At 43.5% G+C, this 19,268-nt stretch overlaps 1 protein-coding gene across 6 annotated transcripts in view; it reads left to right on the top strand.

The window, feature by feature from the left end:
• The window catches only part of RAB4A (RAB4A, member RAS oncogene family), a 99,079-nt gene that overhangs the window by 43,309 nt on the left and 36,502 nt on the right, over nucleotides 1–19,268 (top strand). For 4 of the 6 annotated variants that reach the window (XR_014249182.1, XR_014249183.1, XM_082408019.1 and 1 more), the window contains exon 7: nucleotides 2,319–2,452. Coding sequence is in view for 4 of the 6 variants with exons in the window: in XM_082408019.1 (XP_082264145.1) it covers nucleotides 2,319–2,434 (116 nt within the window). In the remaining 2 variants the exon portion in view is untranslated. Of the gene's footprint in view, nucleotides 1–2,318; nucleotides 2,453–7,016; nucleotides 8,729–19,268 lie in introns of those variants that run through there. The other 2 variants (XM_082408017.1, XM_082408020.1) reach the window with 1 other exon arrangement.

Below are 19,268 nucleotides of genomic sequence, written 5' to 3'. Positions count from 1 at the left end.
CATAGATGAATCCAAGAAACGTTTTGGCAGTGGCGTGGTGACTCAGATGCTACATAGCAGGGCAGGGCCGTTGACTGTGGGGAGGGGGCTGAAGAGGCGGGGTCAGGAAGGGAGGGGGAGGGGGCTGAAGAGGCGGGGTCAGGAAGGGAGGGGCAGCCGCAAGTAACTAACTCGGTGACCCAGAGGGTCATGGCAGAGCCAGAGGGTAAGCCGGCTCAGGGGAAGCAGGATGGTTCTGTGGTGGAGGGTTCCCTGGGCAGCGTCACTGGAACAAACACGAGGAGGCATCCAGGAAGCTGTGGGTAGAATTCCTGGCTGGCAGTGTCTGCTCGGGAGCCATCAGTCTGTAGGAGGAGTGGCAGCTCTGGAAGGAACGAGATCATTCAGCGATCAGTGGAGAGTGGGCAGAGCAGTGGCCCAGAGCGAAGCCCTGGAGACCAGAGGATGAGCGAGAGAAGGAGGGGAAAAGGCAGAGGTATATGAAGAGACCCGGGAACGTGGGTATCACTTTAGCTGAGGTTCAGCCAAAGGGTTGTTCATTATCAGATGCATCAGGGGAAAGTCTCATAAGCTAAGACTTGAGCTGAAAAGTATCCCGTGGGGCGGGGCAGTAGGAAGTCACTGGTCATCTTTACCAGCAGAATGACAAAGGGAGAAGACAGCAGCTGAGCACAGAGAGGAGGTGAGGAAGCAGAGCCTGGGCGCCTCCCGGGAGGAGGGTTAATTTAATGAGAGGTTTCAGCAACAGAAGAAGTCTTAGCACGTGTAAATGACGTGAGAGAAGAGAGAGGAAGGTAAAGGGGAGAAGGCAGGAGGGGAGCGGACGGAGAAGGTAGGGGCGGGTGAGGCAGTGGGAGAGCGTCAGGGTCCCAGACCGAGGGCTGATCTCAGCAGGAAGAGGGCCGCTTCACGCTTCTGTGGTCTTTTGATCTGAAAACAGCAACAAAAAGTTACTCAACCTGGTACAGAACTGTTATTTTTAAAGACGAGAGCATAAATAGTTATCATTAAAATTGGTGTGATGTTGAGTATTAGCAAGCTCAACATGAGCTTTTATTTAGATTACCTTCCCCCTTTGGTATCCACCCATGAATACAGTGTGTGTGAGTTAATTCATATAAAGCTTTCAGGATCTTTTTCTTCTGAGATCATCCAAATCATAGTTACATCAGATGACAAACTATAAGGATATGTTAGAATTCTCCAGCAGTACTTTTTTTTTTTTAGATTTTATTGAAGTATAGTTGATTTACAATGTTGTGTTAATTTCTGCTGTACAGCAAAGTGATTCAGTTATACATATATATTTTTTTTTCATATTCTTTTCCATTATGGTTAGTCACAGGATATTGAATATAGTTCCCTGTGCTATACAGTAGGACCTTGTTGTTTATCCATTTCAGCAGTACTTTTTAATTTTACTTTTCTAAAGAAGCAGTACATTCGTATGGTTCAAAAACCATTATTTTCTCCCCTCCTTTTTACACAAAAGTTAGCGTACTATGAACTCTGCACTTACTATACCTACCAGTGATGACAAATCAGTATTTAGAGACTTCCATATACATATATATGCTAATGTACATATACACACATAGTGTGTGTGTGTGTGTGTGTGTGTGTAGTGTTCAATTTTGTGTATTGCCATAATTTATTTAACCAGTCTACTTTGGACATTTGAGTTGTTGCCAGTATTTAGCTGTAACAAAAAATGTTGCAGTAAATAACCTTTTGTATATCATTTCACATGTGTGTGAGTGTATGTATAGGATAAATTCCCAGAAGTGGATTTGCTGCGTCAAAGAACACAAGCATTTGGAATTTAGGTAGAGGCTGTCAAATTCCTCCATCGGGGTTGTAGCAGTTTATCATCCCACTATAGTGAATGAAGGTGTTTATTTCACTAAAGCCACACCCACAGGGTGTATTATCATACGTGGGTTTTTACCAGTCTCATAAGTGAAAAATGGTATCTTTGTGGTTTAATTTTAAATTAAATCTTTGTATACATAATATATTCACATAATTCCAAATTCAGAAAGTGCAGAAGAGGATACAGTGAGTCACCCTCTGTTACCCCATCTCCTGTCCCCTAGCTATCTAGAGCTCTTTCTTGAAGTCAACCATTATTACCAGTTCTTTATGTATCCGTCCAAAGAGGTTTTTATGCCCATACAAGCAAACGTGTGTATTTTTTCCTCTTTATTCAAAATTGCGTTGTATATGCACAGTGTTCTGCACTTTGCTTTTTTCACTTAATATATTGTGGGGATCACAGAAGCATGAAAACTTTTTCTAAAGACTTGCTTGGTCCTCAGGTGAGCTGGACCCAGAAAGAATGGGCTCAGGCATTCAGTATGGAGATGCTGCCTTGAGACAGCTGCGGTCTCCACGCCGCGCACAGGCCCCGAGCGCGCAGGAGTGTGGCTGCTGAAGCAGCGCGGGTGCACAGGTAGGTGCCCGTGTCGTGGCGGCCCCACCGCCCTCGGCCTCGCCCCCGGTTTGCTACCCAGAGCCCCGCGCAGGCTCAGAGGTGGAGGCTCGGGCCATAACACACACCTGATCACATTTAAAAGAATAGAAATCATCCAGTGTCTGCTCTCAGACCACAGTGGAATTAAACTAGAAATCAGTAACAGAAAGATAACTGGAAAATCCAAAATACGTGGGGATTAAACAACACACTTCTAAATAACACATGAGTGAAAGAAGAAATCTCAAGAGAAATTTAAGAATATTTTGAACTAAATGAAAAAACACAACTTATCAAAATTTGGGAAGATTCAACATAAACAGTACTTGGAGTGAAATTTATAGCATTGAATTCATGTATTAGAAAAGAAGAAAGGTCTAAATACCATCATATAAGTGTCCACCATAGAAAACCAGAAAAAGAAGAGCAAATTAAAGCCAGAGTAGGCAGAAGAAAAGAAATAATAAAAATTAGAGCAGGAAATCAATAGAGAAAAATCAACGAAACCAAAGCTGGTTCCTTGAAAAAGACCAATAAAATCAGTGACTCTAGCCAGGCTAAGGAAAAAAAAAATATATATATATATATATAAATTACTAATATCAGAAATGAAAGAGGGGACATTACTGCAGATTCTATGGACATTAAAAGGATAATAAAGGAATACTGTGAACAACTCTATGCCCACAAATTTGATAACCTACATGAAATAAACTAATTCTATCAAAGACACAATTTGCCAAAACTTATACAAGAACAAATACACAATCTGAATAAGCCCATATCTATTAAAGAAATTGAACTGATAATTAATAATCTTCCGAAACAGAAAGCACCAGGCCCACACGGGTTCACTGGTGAATTCCACCAAACGTTTAAGGAAGAAACTATACCAATTCTCTTCAGTCTCTTTCACAGAACAAAAGCAGACCGAACACTTCCTAACTCATTCTGTGAGGCCAGCATTACCCTAATTCCAAAACCAGACAAAGACATTACAAGAAAAGAAAACTACACACTAGTATCTCCTGTGAACATAGATGCAAAAATTCTCAACAAAATGTTAGATTGAATCCAACAATGTATAAAAAGAATTACATCCTTCCAAGTGGGATTTATCCCAGGTATGCAAGGCTGGTTCAACATTCCAAAATCAATTAATGTAATCGTCACATCAACAGGGAACAAAAACCACATGATTTTATCAAGCGATGCAGAAAAATCATTTGACAAAATCCAATATCCATTCACAATGAAAGCTCTCAGTAAAGTAGGAATAGAGGGGAATCTCCTCAACTTAATAAAGAAAATCTACCCAAAACCTACTGCTAACATCCTGCTTAATGGTGAGAAAGTTGAAGCTTTCCTATTAATATCAAGGCAAGGAGGTCCCCTGTCACCATCATACTGGAAGTCCTAGCTAATGCAATAAGAAAAGGAAATAAAAGGTATACAGACTGGGAAGGAAGAAATTAACTTACTTTGTTGACTGATGATAATCTGTGTAGAAAATCCAAAAATTCCACAAACTCTATATAGCACAGTTGCAAGATACAAGGTTAATATACAAAAGTCCATCACTTTTCTCTATGCCAGCAATGAACAAGTGCAATTCGAAATGAAAAACACAATACCATTTCCGTTAGCATCCCCCCAAAAAGGAAATAGGTAGAACTCTAACAACATCTGTATGAGGAAAACCAAACTGATTCTGAAGTTTATGTGGAGAAGAGACAAAAGACCCATAATAGCCAACACAGTATTGAGGGAGAAGAACAAAGTTGAAGGACTGTTACTACCCAGCTTCAAAACACTATAAAGCCACAGTAGTCAAGACAGTATGGTATTGGTGAAATAATAGACAAGTAGATCAGTGGGACAGAATAGAGAGCCCAGAAATACACCCACATACTGATGTTTGATAAAGGAGCAAAGGCAATACAATGGAGCAAAAATAGTCTTTTCAACAAATGGTGCTAGAACAACTGGACATCCATGCAAAAAAATGAATCTAGATACCAGACCTTGTACCCTTCACAAAAATTAACTCAAAATGGATCACAGACCTAAATGTAAAATGCAAAACTATAAAACTCCTAGAAGATAAAAGAAAATGTAGATGACCTAGGGTATGGTGATGACTTTTTAGACACAGCGCTAAAGACACAATCCATGAAAGAAATAATTGGTAAGCTGGACTTCATGAAAAATAAAAACTTCTGCTCTGCAAAAGACAATGTCAAGAGAATTAGTAGACAAGCTATAGACCAGGAGAAAATATTTGTGAAACACATACCTGATAAAGGACTGTTATCCCAAATACACAAAGACCTCTTAAAACGAAACAGTAAGAAAACAAACAACCCAATTTAAAAACGGGCCAAAGACCTTAACAGACACCTCACCAAAGAAGATATCCAGATGGCAATAAGTATACGAAAACATACGCCATACCATATGCCATCAAGGAAAAAGCAAAGTAAAACGATGAGATATCATTACAAGCCTATTAGAATGGCCACAATCCAAGACACTGACAGCACCAAATGCTGGTGAGGATGTAGAACAGTAGGAATTGTCGTTCATTGCTGGTGGGAATGCAAAATGGTGCAGCCACTTTGGAAGACAGCTTGGCATTTTCTTATAAAACTAACCTTAGGACTTCCCTGGTGGCGCAGTGCTTAAGAATCCACCTGCCAATGCAGGGGACACAGGTTCGATCCCTGGTCTAGCAAGATCCCACATGCCGCGGAGCAACTAAGCCCATGTGCCACAACTACTGAGCTTGCGCTCTAGAGCCCGCAAGCCACAGCTACTGAGCCCACGTGCTGCAACTACTGAAGCCCACGCACCTAGAGCCCATGTGCCACAACTACTGAGCCCGAATGCTACAACTACTGAAGCCCGTTCTCCTAGAGCCCGTGTTCCGCAACAAGAGAAGCCACCGCAATGAGAAGCCTGCGTACTGCAACAAAGACCCAGCGCAGCCAAAAATAAAAATTAAATTTAAAAAAAAGAGTAATGCTTAAAAATAAATAAATTAGCAAGACATGTTTATAATCAATCAATGTTTAAACTGTCAATCGTATAACACGGGTAAAACCATTAGGTAGGTAGGTAGATAGATAGATAGGTAGATAGATGAAAGTAAACATACTGTATGATCCAGCAGTCTCACTCCTTGCTATTAACCCAAAGGAGTTGAAAACTTATGTCCACACAAAACCCTGCACATGGATGTTTATAGCAGCATTATTCATAATTGCCAAAGCCTGCAAGCAAACAGGATGTCCTGCGGAAGGCAAATGGGTAAACTGCGGTCCATCCAGACAATGGAATATTATTCAGCACTAAAAAGAAATGAGCTGTCAAGCCTTCAAGGCATATAACTAAGTGAAAGAGGCCAATCTGGGGATTTCCCTGGCGGTGCAGTGGTTAAGACTCCGCGCTTCCACTGCAGGGGGCACAGGTTCAATCCTTGGTCGGGGAACTAAGATCCCACATGCCATGCGGTGCGGCCAAAAAAACACAAAGAATCCAATCTGAAAAGGCTACATACTGCATGATTCCAACTATGTGACATCCTGGAAAAGGCAAGACTATGGAGACAGGAAAAAGATCAGGGGCTGGGGATGGGAGGGATGAATAGGCAGAGCACAGAGGATTTTTAGGAGAGCGAAAATACTCTGTATAATACCATGTGCTGGATACGTGTCGTCATTTATTTGTCCAAACCCCTAGAACATAGAACACCAAGAGTGAACTGTAATTTAACTATGGATTTGGGGTGGTTACGAATTGTCAGTGTAGGCTCATCAGCTGTCACAAATATACCATCTGGTGGGGACGTTGGTAACGGGGGAGGCTGTGTATGTGTGAAGGCAGGGCAGCTTTGGGAACTCTACATACTTTTCCCGCCTCAATTTTGCTTCGAACCTAAAACTGCTCTAAAGAAATGAAATCTTAAGAAAAAAATCCTAAAGCAACCACTGAAACAACACAGTGAAGAGTTTTGGCTAATAAGCCAACATGGGAATTAAAATGGAATAAATACATAATTAATCTAAATACAAAAGAAGGCAGGAAAAGAGGAAAAAAGGAAGTAAAGAGCAGATGGGGAAAATATAAAACAAATAGCAAAATGCTAGATTAAACCCAGCCTTACCAATTAAAACAAAACTTAGATACTCTGCTTGAAAGAGTTTGTGGGAAATCCTTATACTCTTGCTGAGAAAGGAAAGTTGATGGGAGTGATTGAGAGGTTCTTCTCCCTTTATGTCAGTGACGAGTCTTTTCCTGGGTTCATTGAAGTCTAAATGAATGTGCCTGTAGCTAAGGCTCATTTATAAAATTTGCAAGTAGAGATTTTAACTTTCTAAAGCTTCCTCTTTTTTCTGTATAGTCCACATTATCTAATATGCCTAGGTAAGTTTAAATAAAAATTGGAAGTATTCATTCACTAGTTCCCTTTGTGACTTGAATCGATGTTTGTTTGTACATTTTTAGTTATGCATATTTCTAAATTGTTCTTAATATTTTTTAGGTGTTCATACAGTGGTATTTGGGACACAATTGTTGGAGCTTGAAGAAGTTTTTTTTTTTTTTTAACCACCATCTTTTTCTACTTTATATGGAAGTAGATCTTTGTGCAAAAAAAATAACTTGGGTTGTTATGCAAGCTCGTAGATGTGGCACAGCAAACATATATAATAAATCCAATTCAGTGGACAAGACCATTAAATGTATACATGTATGTAAAAATGTTCTGTTCCGTTTTCGCCCTTTGACCCTGGTTTGAATCCTGGCTGTGTACTGTATATATGCTAGTCCAGTACGTCTCCACAGCATGGTATCTGATGTATCGTATGATTGATAGAGCGTTGCACTAAATGCAGTCTAATACTTTATTTTTTTTTTAATCGTCTGAACTAAAATCTGTTCATTGTGAGGTGTGCTTTGATCATTGTTTCGGTTATATTGCACAGTTGGTTATGTTTATGACCTGATATTCAGAGACTCTGGCATCGATCGCCGATGCAGTGCTTAGTTAATTCCATTTACCACAGTCCACAAGGTGTTATGTGAGCCACACTCGAAATACTAGATCGGTAGTTACTCACATACCAAAATAAAATGAAAAATGGAGTTTTTCCATGAACTTGACACTGTCCGGCACCCTGTTGACTCTAAAGCATCTTCATCAGATCGGTTCAGGAAGTAGAGCTGAGCACCTGCTCTGTCTCAGGCGCTGTGATCAGTGCTGAAGATGCTGGTGCCTTGAACCAAACTTCCTAGGCAACCGACCTACTCTCAGCATCTGCTCAGCGCAACAGATGAACCACGTACCAGGGGCTGCTCACCTGGTCCCAGTTCGCTGAACCACCTGTCTTCCTGTTAGAAAACACATCGTTTGCTACTGTGCTTTTTCTGGGATTCAGTATTAGAGCATCACTGCCTCTTTTTTAGTCTTCTATTGTTTTGTGTTCATTTTTAAGGCAACCCACTAAATCAAGTTAATTTTAAAGGGACACCACTAAGAAGTTTCTGTACAGCTTTTGCCTTATGACAGTTACCGAGTTAACATGTTTTTAATTCACATGAGTTATATTGAAGTCTAATATATATTGTATTACAAAGACTTGTTCTACTATTTTAAAATGTTTATGCAAAAAATATATAATAGAACTTTTCTTTAAAGTTAAAATACAGTACTATTTAAAGCTGAAAGGTTTAAAAGCATTCTTCACCTTATATGTGTTCTTCCACTGTGACTTTTAGCTGCAAACTGGTAGATTTCATTACCTTTAAGTTGGAAGCTGCCTACTGCTTTTGTTGTTTTGTTTTAACCAACAGAGCACAGCAGCACTACAAACTCTGGGAAGTGACTTGGATAAAAATATCAGGATATAGCTGTTTTCAGTACTTTAATTTTGCTTCTTTTATGTCTTGAATATTTGATTTTGAAAAGTCAGAATATGAAGCAAATTCTCAGACTGAACTGCTTCTTGGACCTCGCTAGAAGAATGTTTCATTCAGTATCTCATTTACAGTGGGTTTGCAAGCTGCTCGTTTTTGAACAGCTTTTTGCATGGGGTAGGAGCATGTCTGTTTGACCACATCAGTTTATTCAAAAGCAAAATTTTTTTTAAATAAGATAAATGTTAAGTTGATTTATAAGTGAGCCTGTTAATGAAACCCCAGGTACTGCGTATAATTCCACATCCCTTGACCAATAAAAGTTGCTGGAGAACCAAACCATGGTGGTTCTTAATAAAGGCCTTTAGGAAAAATGAAGAGGGGAGAAAATGTGGTATTTGGTCCATGGAGTGTTTTCCAACACCACCAACCAGTCCTCTGGTTCTTCACACACCAGATGGGTTCTGTTCTGACCCTGTCTACCCGGACATGGCATCAGATCCCACAGGTTAAGGGCTGAGCCGGCATCACCACCACCACCACCACCCACACCCAGACACACACTGCAGATGCCAGTCACAGGTCCAGGTTGTTACCTGTGCTTCTGACCTACCAGCACAGGTTAAGTGCTGAGGTTAAGTCAGCACTAAGTCTGAGGTTCCCACGACCCCCTCCTTGGGTTTGATTAACTTCTAGAGCAGCTCACAGGACTGAGAGAAACAGTTTCCTTACGAGATTACTGGGTTTTTGCAAAGGATATTAAAGGATACAAATGAACAGCAGACGAGGAGATACATAGGGCCAGGTCTGGAAGGGTACCGAGCACAGGAGCGTCTGTTCCCGTGGAGTTTGCGGTGCACCACCCTCACGGCACATGGATGTCTTCCTGTTCACCAACCCGGAAGCTCAGAAGCTCCTCAAATCTTGCTGTTCAAGAATTTTTCTAGAGCTTGCTCTCCAGCACCCCCCTTCCCTGAGGCCAGTGGGTGGAGATAAAAGTTCCTTTGATCTTTCTGGTGACCAGCCCCACACTGAGGCTCTCTAGGGGACACACCTGAAGTCAATTCATTAGCATAAACTCTGCTCACAAGGGACCCCTAAAACTCAGGAAATTCTAAGGGTTTTAGGAGCTTTGTGTTGGGAACCAGATATAAAGACCAAATATATCTAGTAACAAATGTTATGTATGTATTTCCCACAACTTATTAAGTTTTCAGGATGCTCTTAATTTACATATCTAGAAAAGCATTTTCTCAGTCTTCCTAGAAAAAGATTCTACACTCCATCTGGACTTGAGATTATAATTTATTCTTTCACAGTCCAGCATTTAAGTGAAAATGAAAACATCACAATTTGGGATACTACAATGGTTTTTTGAAAACATATTACTTGTGACTTACGTTAGAGTTTTTGAAATCTTTAAGAACATTGATTCCTAGCAGATCAGTATTATTCAGAGTGAAGAAAATGCTAAAATTAGTAATTTAAATGATTTATAATTCATACCATGACACAGTAGATGGTTCTTTATTTTCTGTCAAATTTGTCCTATTTTTTTTTTTTTTTTGCTCTTTTTGGAGGGGAAAATTAGAGGGACTTTAAAACACCTGTAAAGTTTAAAATAATTTTTTGTGCTAGTTGTAAAGTGATTTCTCTTTACTAATCAGTCTACCTATGCACCTACAAACAATCTGAGTTTATCCCAGTTGTTGCTTGGTTGCTTCCTGATTGTATTTACTTCTTTAAGGAGTTGCTTTTAGAATTGTAGAGGGATTTATCTGAGAACACTCAACTTGCCAGCTTCAGGAAGAGGAGTCATTTGTTGGCCATCACCCTCTAAGGTTAGCAACTGACTTACGGGAGTTTTTGAACATACACAAGTATGGAGAAAATAGCACATAGAACCACTATATCAGCTAGCTTCCACAATTGTCCACATTATGCCAATCTTGTCTTATCTATTGTACCTTTGCCCCACTTTTTTTATGCTGTAATATTTGGAAACACCCAAAACATCTGTCATTTCACCCAAAAATAGTTCAGTATGCATCTCTGACAAGAATATATTTTTTTAATTTTATATAATCAACATACCATTGGGAACTTCATAAAAGATACTGTTACAAGCCAAGAATGGCTGTGGTTTTTTTCTTGCAATTATATAAAGTTGTCTTTCTGGCATGTATTGAAGAAGCAAGATGCACATCTTTAATCCAGTATTACGGGAGGTCATTTCCCAACATGTGGCTAATTGTACTGGAAGTTCTGTCCCCGAGCCCAGGGGACAGTTGTACCTTCAGCAGGGACACGGGGCAGCCAGCCTGCCACCCACAGCCAGCACAGCTTCAGAGTGGTGGGACCCCTCGCCGAACTGGTTGTTAGACCGTCTCAGTATCACCCTTGCCACTGTAGTAACGTGAGGCGCACCTAATTTTTTCATCTCAGTGTGTCTACATGAAGGATGTATTGAACTTGACCCATGCATCTCCGGAAGTTAACGCTAACCAAGTATGAAGTGGGTCGAGCTTGCAATAATGTCAGCATGCTCCTTCATCCTAGAGGATGTTGTCCTTCACCTGTGGGAACTGGATGAAAAATAGATAATAAGCCTGTGCTCTGACAGCTCCTTTCTCTTCTTGATGTCATGTGTAAATTTCATTTTAAAGAAAAACTAGCATTTTAAGAAAACAAACACTAAATTTCTGAGTATGTCACGTTCCAAACTGCCATAGAAATAATTATGTTCACTAAATATTTAAGGGCCAACTAACTCTCTGTGAGAGTAGAGTTGCTAAGTTCTGTATGTTGGGTGGGGAGCCGTCAAATCATTTTACATCGACTAGGAAAATTTGTGATGTGATTAATTTGGGGTAAGTCCACCACACCATTCTCCTTTCCAGAAAAGTCACCATGTTGGTTTCTGTGGCCATAAACATCTGTCACATGCCCTCATGCTGTGCCTATTTCCTGGGGAAAATGGTGCTTTTACAGGACACGCTTGTGTTGCTCTGAATGCCCCTTGCTTTCTCATCGCCTCTCTGCCTTTGCATGGACTGTTTCGTTGCCCTCACCTGTAACGCACCCTGCAGGCGGTCCAGGTCTGTCAGGCTGCAGCCCCCTTGTCCTGACGGATGCAGCTGGGAGCCTTCAGTAACCCTCTCCCACTCCTGACACGTGCAGACACGCTGCTCCAGTCCTGCGCTGTCCTGACCTTGCTTTTGGTATTGGTCGCGTCGATCCGTAGATAGTCTTTCTTTGTCTTCTCTACTGGGCTGAGACTTCCCTAGGAAAGGGCTGCCTTCTGTGTGCCTAGGGCCTGGCAAATAGAAGGGACTCCAGTGCTTGTGGAGAGGACAAATGATCAGAGTCAGCTGTGTCCCCAGGTCCTTCTAAAGTACCTGGATATCGAGCCTATCCACTGCAAGATGCCTGTTTTGCCAAATCTCCCGAAAGGTGGTTATATGATCCTGCTCAGTCCCTTCCTTTCTGGGAGGGAGTTTCAGAACTCCTAGAGCTCCCTTTCAAATGATACCACCGAGACCCCGGCCTCCATCCCCCCGCCTCCCAACAAAGATCAACAGTTAGCTATCCACAGAGAAAAGCAGCTCTGGGAGAACTCGGGAGTCCACTTAAGAAACTTCAGCTGCTCAGTGGAACAAAAACCTGAAAATCATCGCACACAAAGGGAAGGAAGAACAGCTTCGTTTTGTCTGCATCGTCCCATCCCCGAGGCCAGCACTGCTCAACACCAGGAGGGAACTCCCCAGCTAGACAGAGTTCTCCTCCCCAGGAAAGGGGGGGTGGTGTGAGCGACCAGCTTCCCCAGCGTTTTGGGGCAGGACCCGTTCAGTTTCACCCCACCTAGAGACCAGCAACGCTGCGACGTAGAGCCAAGTGTCAGCCATGCAGCTGGAACAACCACGGTTCCTAGTGCCCTGCTCCGCAGGGGAGCTCACCGGCCTTCAGTAGTTGTCACCCCGTGGGTACTCCCGTCCGTGGGCACCTGCTGCCTGAGCCCCTCCCCATCCTCCCCGGCCCCGCCAGGGCCCAGGATCTGCACTGGCAGCCTGCCCAGGCCTCTGCAGCTACATAGGCGCGAGATGCCCGCCGAGGGCCCTGCAGCTGACCCCCGTTGCCAGGTGCGCAGCGTGGCCAGCCCCTCCCAGCTGTGCACCTGCGCGCCCCCAGGCTGATCCCCGTCACCAGCCTCCGCTGTTGTGTACACACCTGCGGGGAGATTCTGCAGCTCTAGGAAAGTACACCCCCTGCCAGGGCCCCCGCAGCTGCGGTGGGCCCACGCTTGGCCCAAGCCCTTGCGACTGGCCCTGTTCCCCACCACTACGTGTGAGTCTGCGACCAGCCCCTCCCACTACACGGGAACCTGCAGCTGGTCTCCACAGCCAGGTGTGTGCACACCTCCAACTCTGACCATCACTGCTTCCTGGCCTGTGCCCGAGCAGCTGAACCTGGAGGTGCTGCTGAGGAACCCACCGGCCCTTGCAGCCACTGCAAAGCCCACACAGTGCTTGCCAGGAACCACACAGTTGATGCTGTGACCCTCAGTGGCCTGAGCCCATGGCACAATATCCCTCCCACCCAGACTACCCCCTTACCCTGCACTTGGCACCCTGCACCACTAGGCCTGGGATCACAGCACACTCCAGCATGCCCCTGCCTGCAGGTGAAGGTCTTTCCTTATACCAAAGTCAGCCCATAAAGTCTGGAAGAGATGGCTGCTTCTTCAAGTGCACAGATACCTATTAATAGCAAGACTTCAGGGATCACAGAGAATCAGGGAATCGTGAGACCACCAAAGGAACACGGCAAACTTCCAGTAACTCTCCCCAGAGAAATGGGGACACGTTAGTTGGCCAACAAAGAATTCAAAATAATAGTTCCAAAAATGCTCAGAGAGCTACAAGAGAACACAGATAAAACAACAAAATCAGGAAAACAATACAAGAACAAAATGAGAAGTTCAACAAAGAGATAGAAAACATAAAAAAGAACCAAACAGACATTTTGGACCTGAAGAATACAACGACTGAACCGAAGAATTTAATACAGAGCTTCAACAGCAACAGAAGAAAGAAACACTGAGCTTGAAGACATATCATTTGAAATTATTCAAACAGAGAAGCAAAGAGGGGGAAAAGAATGAAAAGCCTACAGGACTTACAGGACACCATTAAGAGACAGTCTACACATCACTGGAGCCCCAGGAGGAGAAGAGAGGGAGGGAGGACGGGAAGCTTGTTTAAAGAAATGATGGCTGAGAACTTCCCAAACCTTGGGAGGCATTTGGAGTCCAAGTTTCAGTCCACAACTCTCTTTCCAAGACACATGGTAATGAAACTGTCTGAAATCGTAACTCTCAGAGCAGCCTCTTTGTTTGCGACTGTTGACTTCAGTGCCTAGTTACCCAGTTGTCTTGTTTTACATTCTAGGGTTAAGAGCTTTGCTATTTAGGTTGCAGGTTTTGTTGTTTGGATCAGTATTTCTCGGGAACGCTGTCTGTGCACTCTTAGTTGGCCTCTTGGTACCTGACGGTACAGCCTGTGGGCAAGCAGGCGTCCAGACTGCTGTGCTGTCCGTGTGCACTGACCAGTCACCTGAGGCTGTGAGAAGCAATGGAACAGACGATTTGTCGATAAACGTCTGCTTTCAGGCCTAGGCCTGCTCAGCTGTCCAGGACTTGTAGGATGGGCCATAAATGCTTGGGGTGAAATGTGTCAAATCTCTCAATTCTGCTAATTACACACACTCTGTTACAGTTGACAGGTCCTCACACTGAAGCAGAAGCCAGAGCTGTAAAAACTCAGTAACTGCCGCCTTTTCAAAGCAGTAGGAGAGGAATGGCAAATAATAGTTTTCCTACTCTAATTTTAAGATGAAATGATTTCACCTGAAGCTTTTAAATTTGGTTTTCTATTTAGGTTGTTTATACATGTTTTTACCTGATTCTTCAAACTTTAGCCCTATCTGAGCCGTGAGAAATATACTTCTGCACTTGGAGAAATCCAGTACCCAAGTGCTGCGTTGGTTGTTCAGTGTGTCTCCGATCAAAGTATAGGATTTCATGCCCACTTTTCTTTTCTTCTTTTAAAAAAAACATAGTTTATTGAGAAATTACTGGAGAACTTTTGTTTAGCAGATTCCTCATTTTTAATACTGTTATTTGAAATGTCTATCGTAAAGCCTCGAAGGGGCCTAGCACTTTTTTACAACTTAAAGGTGTTCTCACATTTAACATCTGATTTAACCTTCAAAACAGCCCTTTGCAGTGGCTCAGAGAACAGGGGCCCGAGATGCAGAGGCCAGGGCTGTCACCCCCAGGAAGTGGACGGCGGGCCCCGGGGGTGGGGGCAGCCCTGTGGTCTCCACAGCAACGCACGGTAGGACAAGGCACTGGGATTTCTGTTGACTGGCACCTTTTTTTCTTCAAAATTCATGGAAATTTCAAACACACCTGTTTACTGGAATTTCAAGGACTATAAAGTGTTCTTATTTTAACTGGTGAGAGTATTTTCCATGTTTAACATACCTTTAGTGCCAAGTTGCTGGAGGTGGGAAATAAGTTGATTTCATCACTGTGAAACCATGCTTTGATTTAAAAAGAAAAGAAAAACCTGCAAGCTTGATAAGTTGCCTTTTTGTCCCTGCCTTCAGTACACTGAAAATATTATCAATTAAAAATGCATGACTGGGCTTCCCTGGTGGCGCAGTGGTTGAGAGTCTGCCTGCCAGTGCAGGGGACACGGGTTCGAGCCCTGGTCTGGGAGGATCCCACATGCCGCGGAGCGACTGGGCCCGTGAGCCACAATCGCTGAGCCTGCGCGTCTGGAGTCTGTGCTCCGCAACAAGAGAGGCCGCGATGGTGAGAGGCCTGCGCACCGCGATGAAGAGTGGCCCCCACTCGCCGCAACTGGAGAAGGCCCTCGCACAGAAATGAAGACCCAACACAGCCATAAATAAATAAATAAAAATTTAAAAAAAAAAAAAAAATGCATGACTGAAAATGCATGCCAGCTGGTTTTCGAATGCTTGTCACAGTCTTATTGTATTTGGTGGCTAAAGCTGTACCGAAGTTGCCTGTGAGTCGGGTATTTCTCTGTGAAGGTGAGGCAGTGCCTGGGGGCCTGTGCCGTGGCTGTCGCCCTTCGCCCGCAGGAGGGTGGTCTCTGCCTGACGCCCCTCGCCCAGCAGCATCTAACGTCTGCCGTTACTGTGGCAACACTCCTGTGCTGTCTGCCAATAAACCCCTGACCCGGCTGGCCCTCGCCTGTGCTGCTTCTCTTCTCTGTTTATTTGACTGAGTCCTTGAGCAAGAATAGAAGAAAAATGTCTTTAGGTACTCGGATTTTTTTTACTTGATGTGTAACTATCCGATTACTGTACTCTGGCCCTCCTGTCTTCCTCTTTTTGTTTCCAGGAGTAACGTTGGCGTTAAGCACTCGCCCGTGACTTCAGACCTTTGCCCAGTGTAGTTACGTTCTGGGATCCTCAATGTAGCGGCCTCGGCTTCAGGCCGGGTCTGGTGCTTGTCCTCGGGGACGTCGCGGTGAGATGGTGTCTCGCCCGTTGTCAGAGCCGTTCTCACAGGCTGACGCCACACAGCAGAGCACTCGGCTGGGCGTGGGGACGCGTCGAGTCACGGAAAACGTCGTAGAAAGCTCAGCGGGCAGCGTCGGGAACCATCCATGAGGGAGGGGTGTGTGGTGCCGGCCGGGGCCCCCAGCAAGGTGGGCTGGTGGAGGGGGCCCTTGGCAGGAAGCAGGCGTTTGGTCCCGACCCCCAGGATTCCTCTCAAGGAGCGGAAGGCAGCACAGAGACAGAAGAACCTCCAGTTCCCTTGAAGCCCTCAAGTGAAACGGGCTGGCTGTCTCGGGCCCTGGTCAACACCTAGGTCATAAAACCAGTAGAAGATGGATTAATGGCGATGTTACCTGTCACAAGCAGTCACTCTTAACTGGTTCAGACTACCGCTCACAGCCAACACGGCCAGTGTTTTGGGTTTAGGTTGAAGCCACACTCACAGCAAGATCCCAGGCAGCAGGCGTGGTGTCCCCTGCCCGTGGGCCACCAGGCTTCCTGAACCTGTGCAGACGTGAGCTGAGGGCGTCGGCTGGGTCTTCCAGATGCTCAGGGCCGCCCGCACTTCCCTTTCCTCATTCCCCACCACCATAGGCGCTCCGATGGGGGCAGCGTGCGGATGTGCCCCGTCTGCCCGGGACGCTGCGCTGTGGTCACCTCCCTGGGCCCACGTGGGTATGTGGGGAAACGCTTAGGAGCGGAACTGCCAAGTCAAAGATGTGCTCCTTTTTTTTTTTTTTTAATGTCTGAAACATTTATATTAACATATTTCCATACAAATAACCCAATGAAAGTTTAGTATTAGTTGTTTTGTTTGTATTTTTATACTGCAGGTTCTTATTAGTCATCAATTTTATACACATCAGTGTATACATGTCAATCCCAATCGCCCAATTCAGCACACCACCATCCCCACCCCACCGTGGTTTTCCCCCCTTGGTGTCCATACGTTTGTTCTCTACATGTGTCTCAACTTCTGCCCTGCAAACCAGCTCATCTGTACCATTTTTCTAGGTTCCACATACATGTGTTAATATATATTTGTTTTTCTCTTTCTGACTTACTTCACTCTGTATGACAGTCTCTAGATCCACCCACGTCTCAACAAATGACTCAATTTCGTTCCTTTTTATGGCTGAGTAATATTCCATTGTATATATGTACCACAACTTCTTTATCCATTCACCTGTCGATGGGCATTTAGGTTGCTTCCATGACCTGGCTATTGTAAAGAGTGCTGCAATGAACATTGGGGTGCATGTGTCTTTTAGAATTATGGTTTTCTCTGGGTATACGCCCAGTAGTGGGATTGCTGGATCATATGGTAAAAAAGATGTGCTCCTTTTTAAGAGCCGTAAAGCCAAACTGCCCTCCAGAGAACTTGTGCCAATTTACCCTCCCACTAATAGTGCAGGAGGCCCAAGCTTAAATCCATGCTGTATGTAAGAAAAAGCCGTTTTTTTAAAAATTAAGGTTTATATTTTGTTTTATTAAATTTTAACCTTTGCCGTACATACTGTGGCAGTCATGAAGAAGGTGTCCTTTAATCTATAAACAGCAGTCACAGGCTACAGGAGCACTGTTGTTATGAAGGACACACCGCGGGCATCCCTGGGAAATCAGTCCTGCTGTGGAGGAAAGTGGAACAGAATCTGTGTGTCCCAATCAGAACACATGGAAAAGCCAGCAGCCTGGCCCACCTAAGCAAGCCCTGGGCCTTCTGAAAAACTCGATAAGCTTCTATTGTTGGTGCAATCAAGTTCAAATTTTATTCCTAGGAAAGGTTAGTCTTTTTGGTGGAAATTCAGGATTTACACCTCACTATCCAAAAATCTCCGTGTTTTGAATATGGTAAGGTTCAAAGTACCCTTCCAGCCAGGTTCAGGCCCAGGAGAGGGGGGCTGCAATTGCTGGCCTACAGGCCCCTAGCTGGCTCTGCCGTCAGCCTAGCTTAACCTAACACACAGCTTGGAGTTTTCAGGGGTAGACATATCTTCAAAGAGTGGGTATTCAGTTTCGGGTTTGGTTTTTTTTTTTTTCCTGTTTTCTCTAGGATTTTTAAAAATAGCTAATACATTCTTACATGTCAAAAATCAAAGCAGGATGGAAGGTCACCCTGGGGCCTCCTTGCCTCTCCCTCACTCCCCCCTCACCCCACACCTACAGTAACCACTGGCTAGTGTGTGTATCCTTCCAGAGTTCCTTAATGTGGATACAGGTATTATTCCTCCTCCCTTCCTTAAACAAAAGGCAACATGTTACACACACTGTCTTTTTCCATCTATACTGCATCTTGGAGCTCTTGGCACGTCTGGGTACATTGAGAGCTTTCTCCTTCTTATAGAAGGCTGAATAATGTTCCATTGTGTGAATATGCCATGTTTCCTTTAACCACTTCCTTGCTGATAAACAATTGGGTCATTTCCAATTCCCTGGTTCTTTTGAGGTGATTCCAAAACACATGATTAATGACAGCATCGTCAACTTCTGTCTTCACCCACGTTTCTGTCTCCTTCCTTCATTCATTAGAAAAAAGGTAACAGCATTCCTCCCAGTTCAGCCCCTTTTCTATGCAGAGGCAAGAACCATTTACAAAATTTGATGGAAGGGGGAAAAAAAATCCAGCAAGAAATGTGAAAGACCTTTTTGATGAAAACTTTATTGAAATAAATATAAGAAGACCAACTTAAATGGAGACATACTCTATTTGGGGATAGAAAGAGTCAATATGATAAAGATGTCAGTCCTCCAAAATTAGTAAATTCAATGCAGTTTAATAAAATTCCCAAACAGAATGTTAAAATAGAAATCGACAAGCTCATTCTAAAGTTCATATAAAAAAGAAAATTGCCAAGGAAAGCAAAGAACAAGGGAGGGTAGGGAGACTTGCCATACCAAATACTAAAATGCACTGCAAAATTAAGTTAAAACAATGCTGTGAGCTCAGGTGTAGACCAGTTGATCCACAGAAGAGCAGTGTCTAGAAACTTTCCCTTGTATCTGTGGCAATTTATGAAAAAGTATGATGTGACATTTTATATCAGTAAGGGCTCTTCACTAGATGGTGTTAGGCCCTTTTTCTTCCCATTTAATTGAATTTTTTTTAAAAAGGTTGGCTCTCTAATTCATATTCACCAAAAAAGTTAATTCCAGTTGGATTAAAGATCTAAAAGCAAAAGGTAAGATTTTTTTAAAGGCATTGGAAGAACATAAGAATTTTTTTACGACCAAAGGGTGAATCTTTCTGTAGGTGACTCAAAATACCCCATAAAGAAAGGGTTTGAGG

The sequence above is a fragment of the Balaenoptera borealis genome (genome assembly GCF_965194805.1).
Source record: "Balaenoptera borealis genome assembly, chromosome: 10".
Classification (NCBI taxonomy): domain Eukaryota; kingdom Metazoa; phylum Chordata; class Mammalia; order Artiodactyla; family Balaenopteridae; genus Balaenoptera; species Balaenoptera borealis.
The sequence above is the reverse complement of the archived record's forward strand: the minus strand, read 5'-3'. Positions and strand labels throughout refer to the sequence as shown.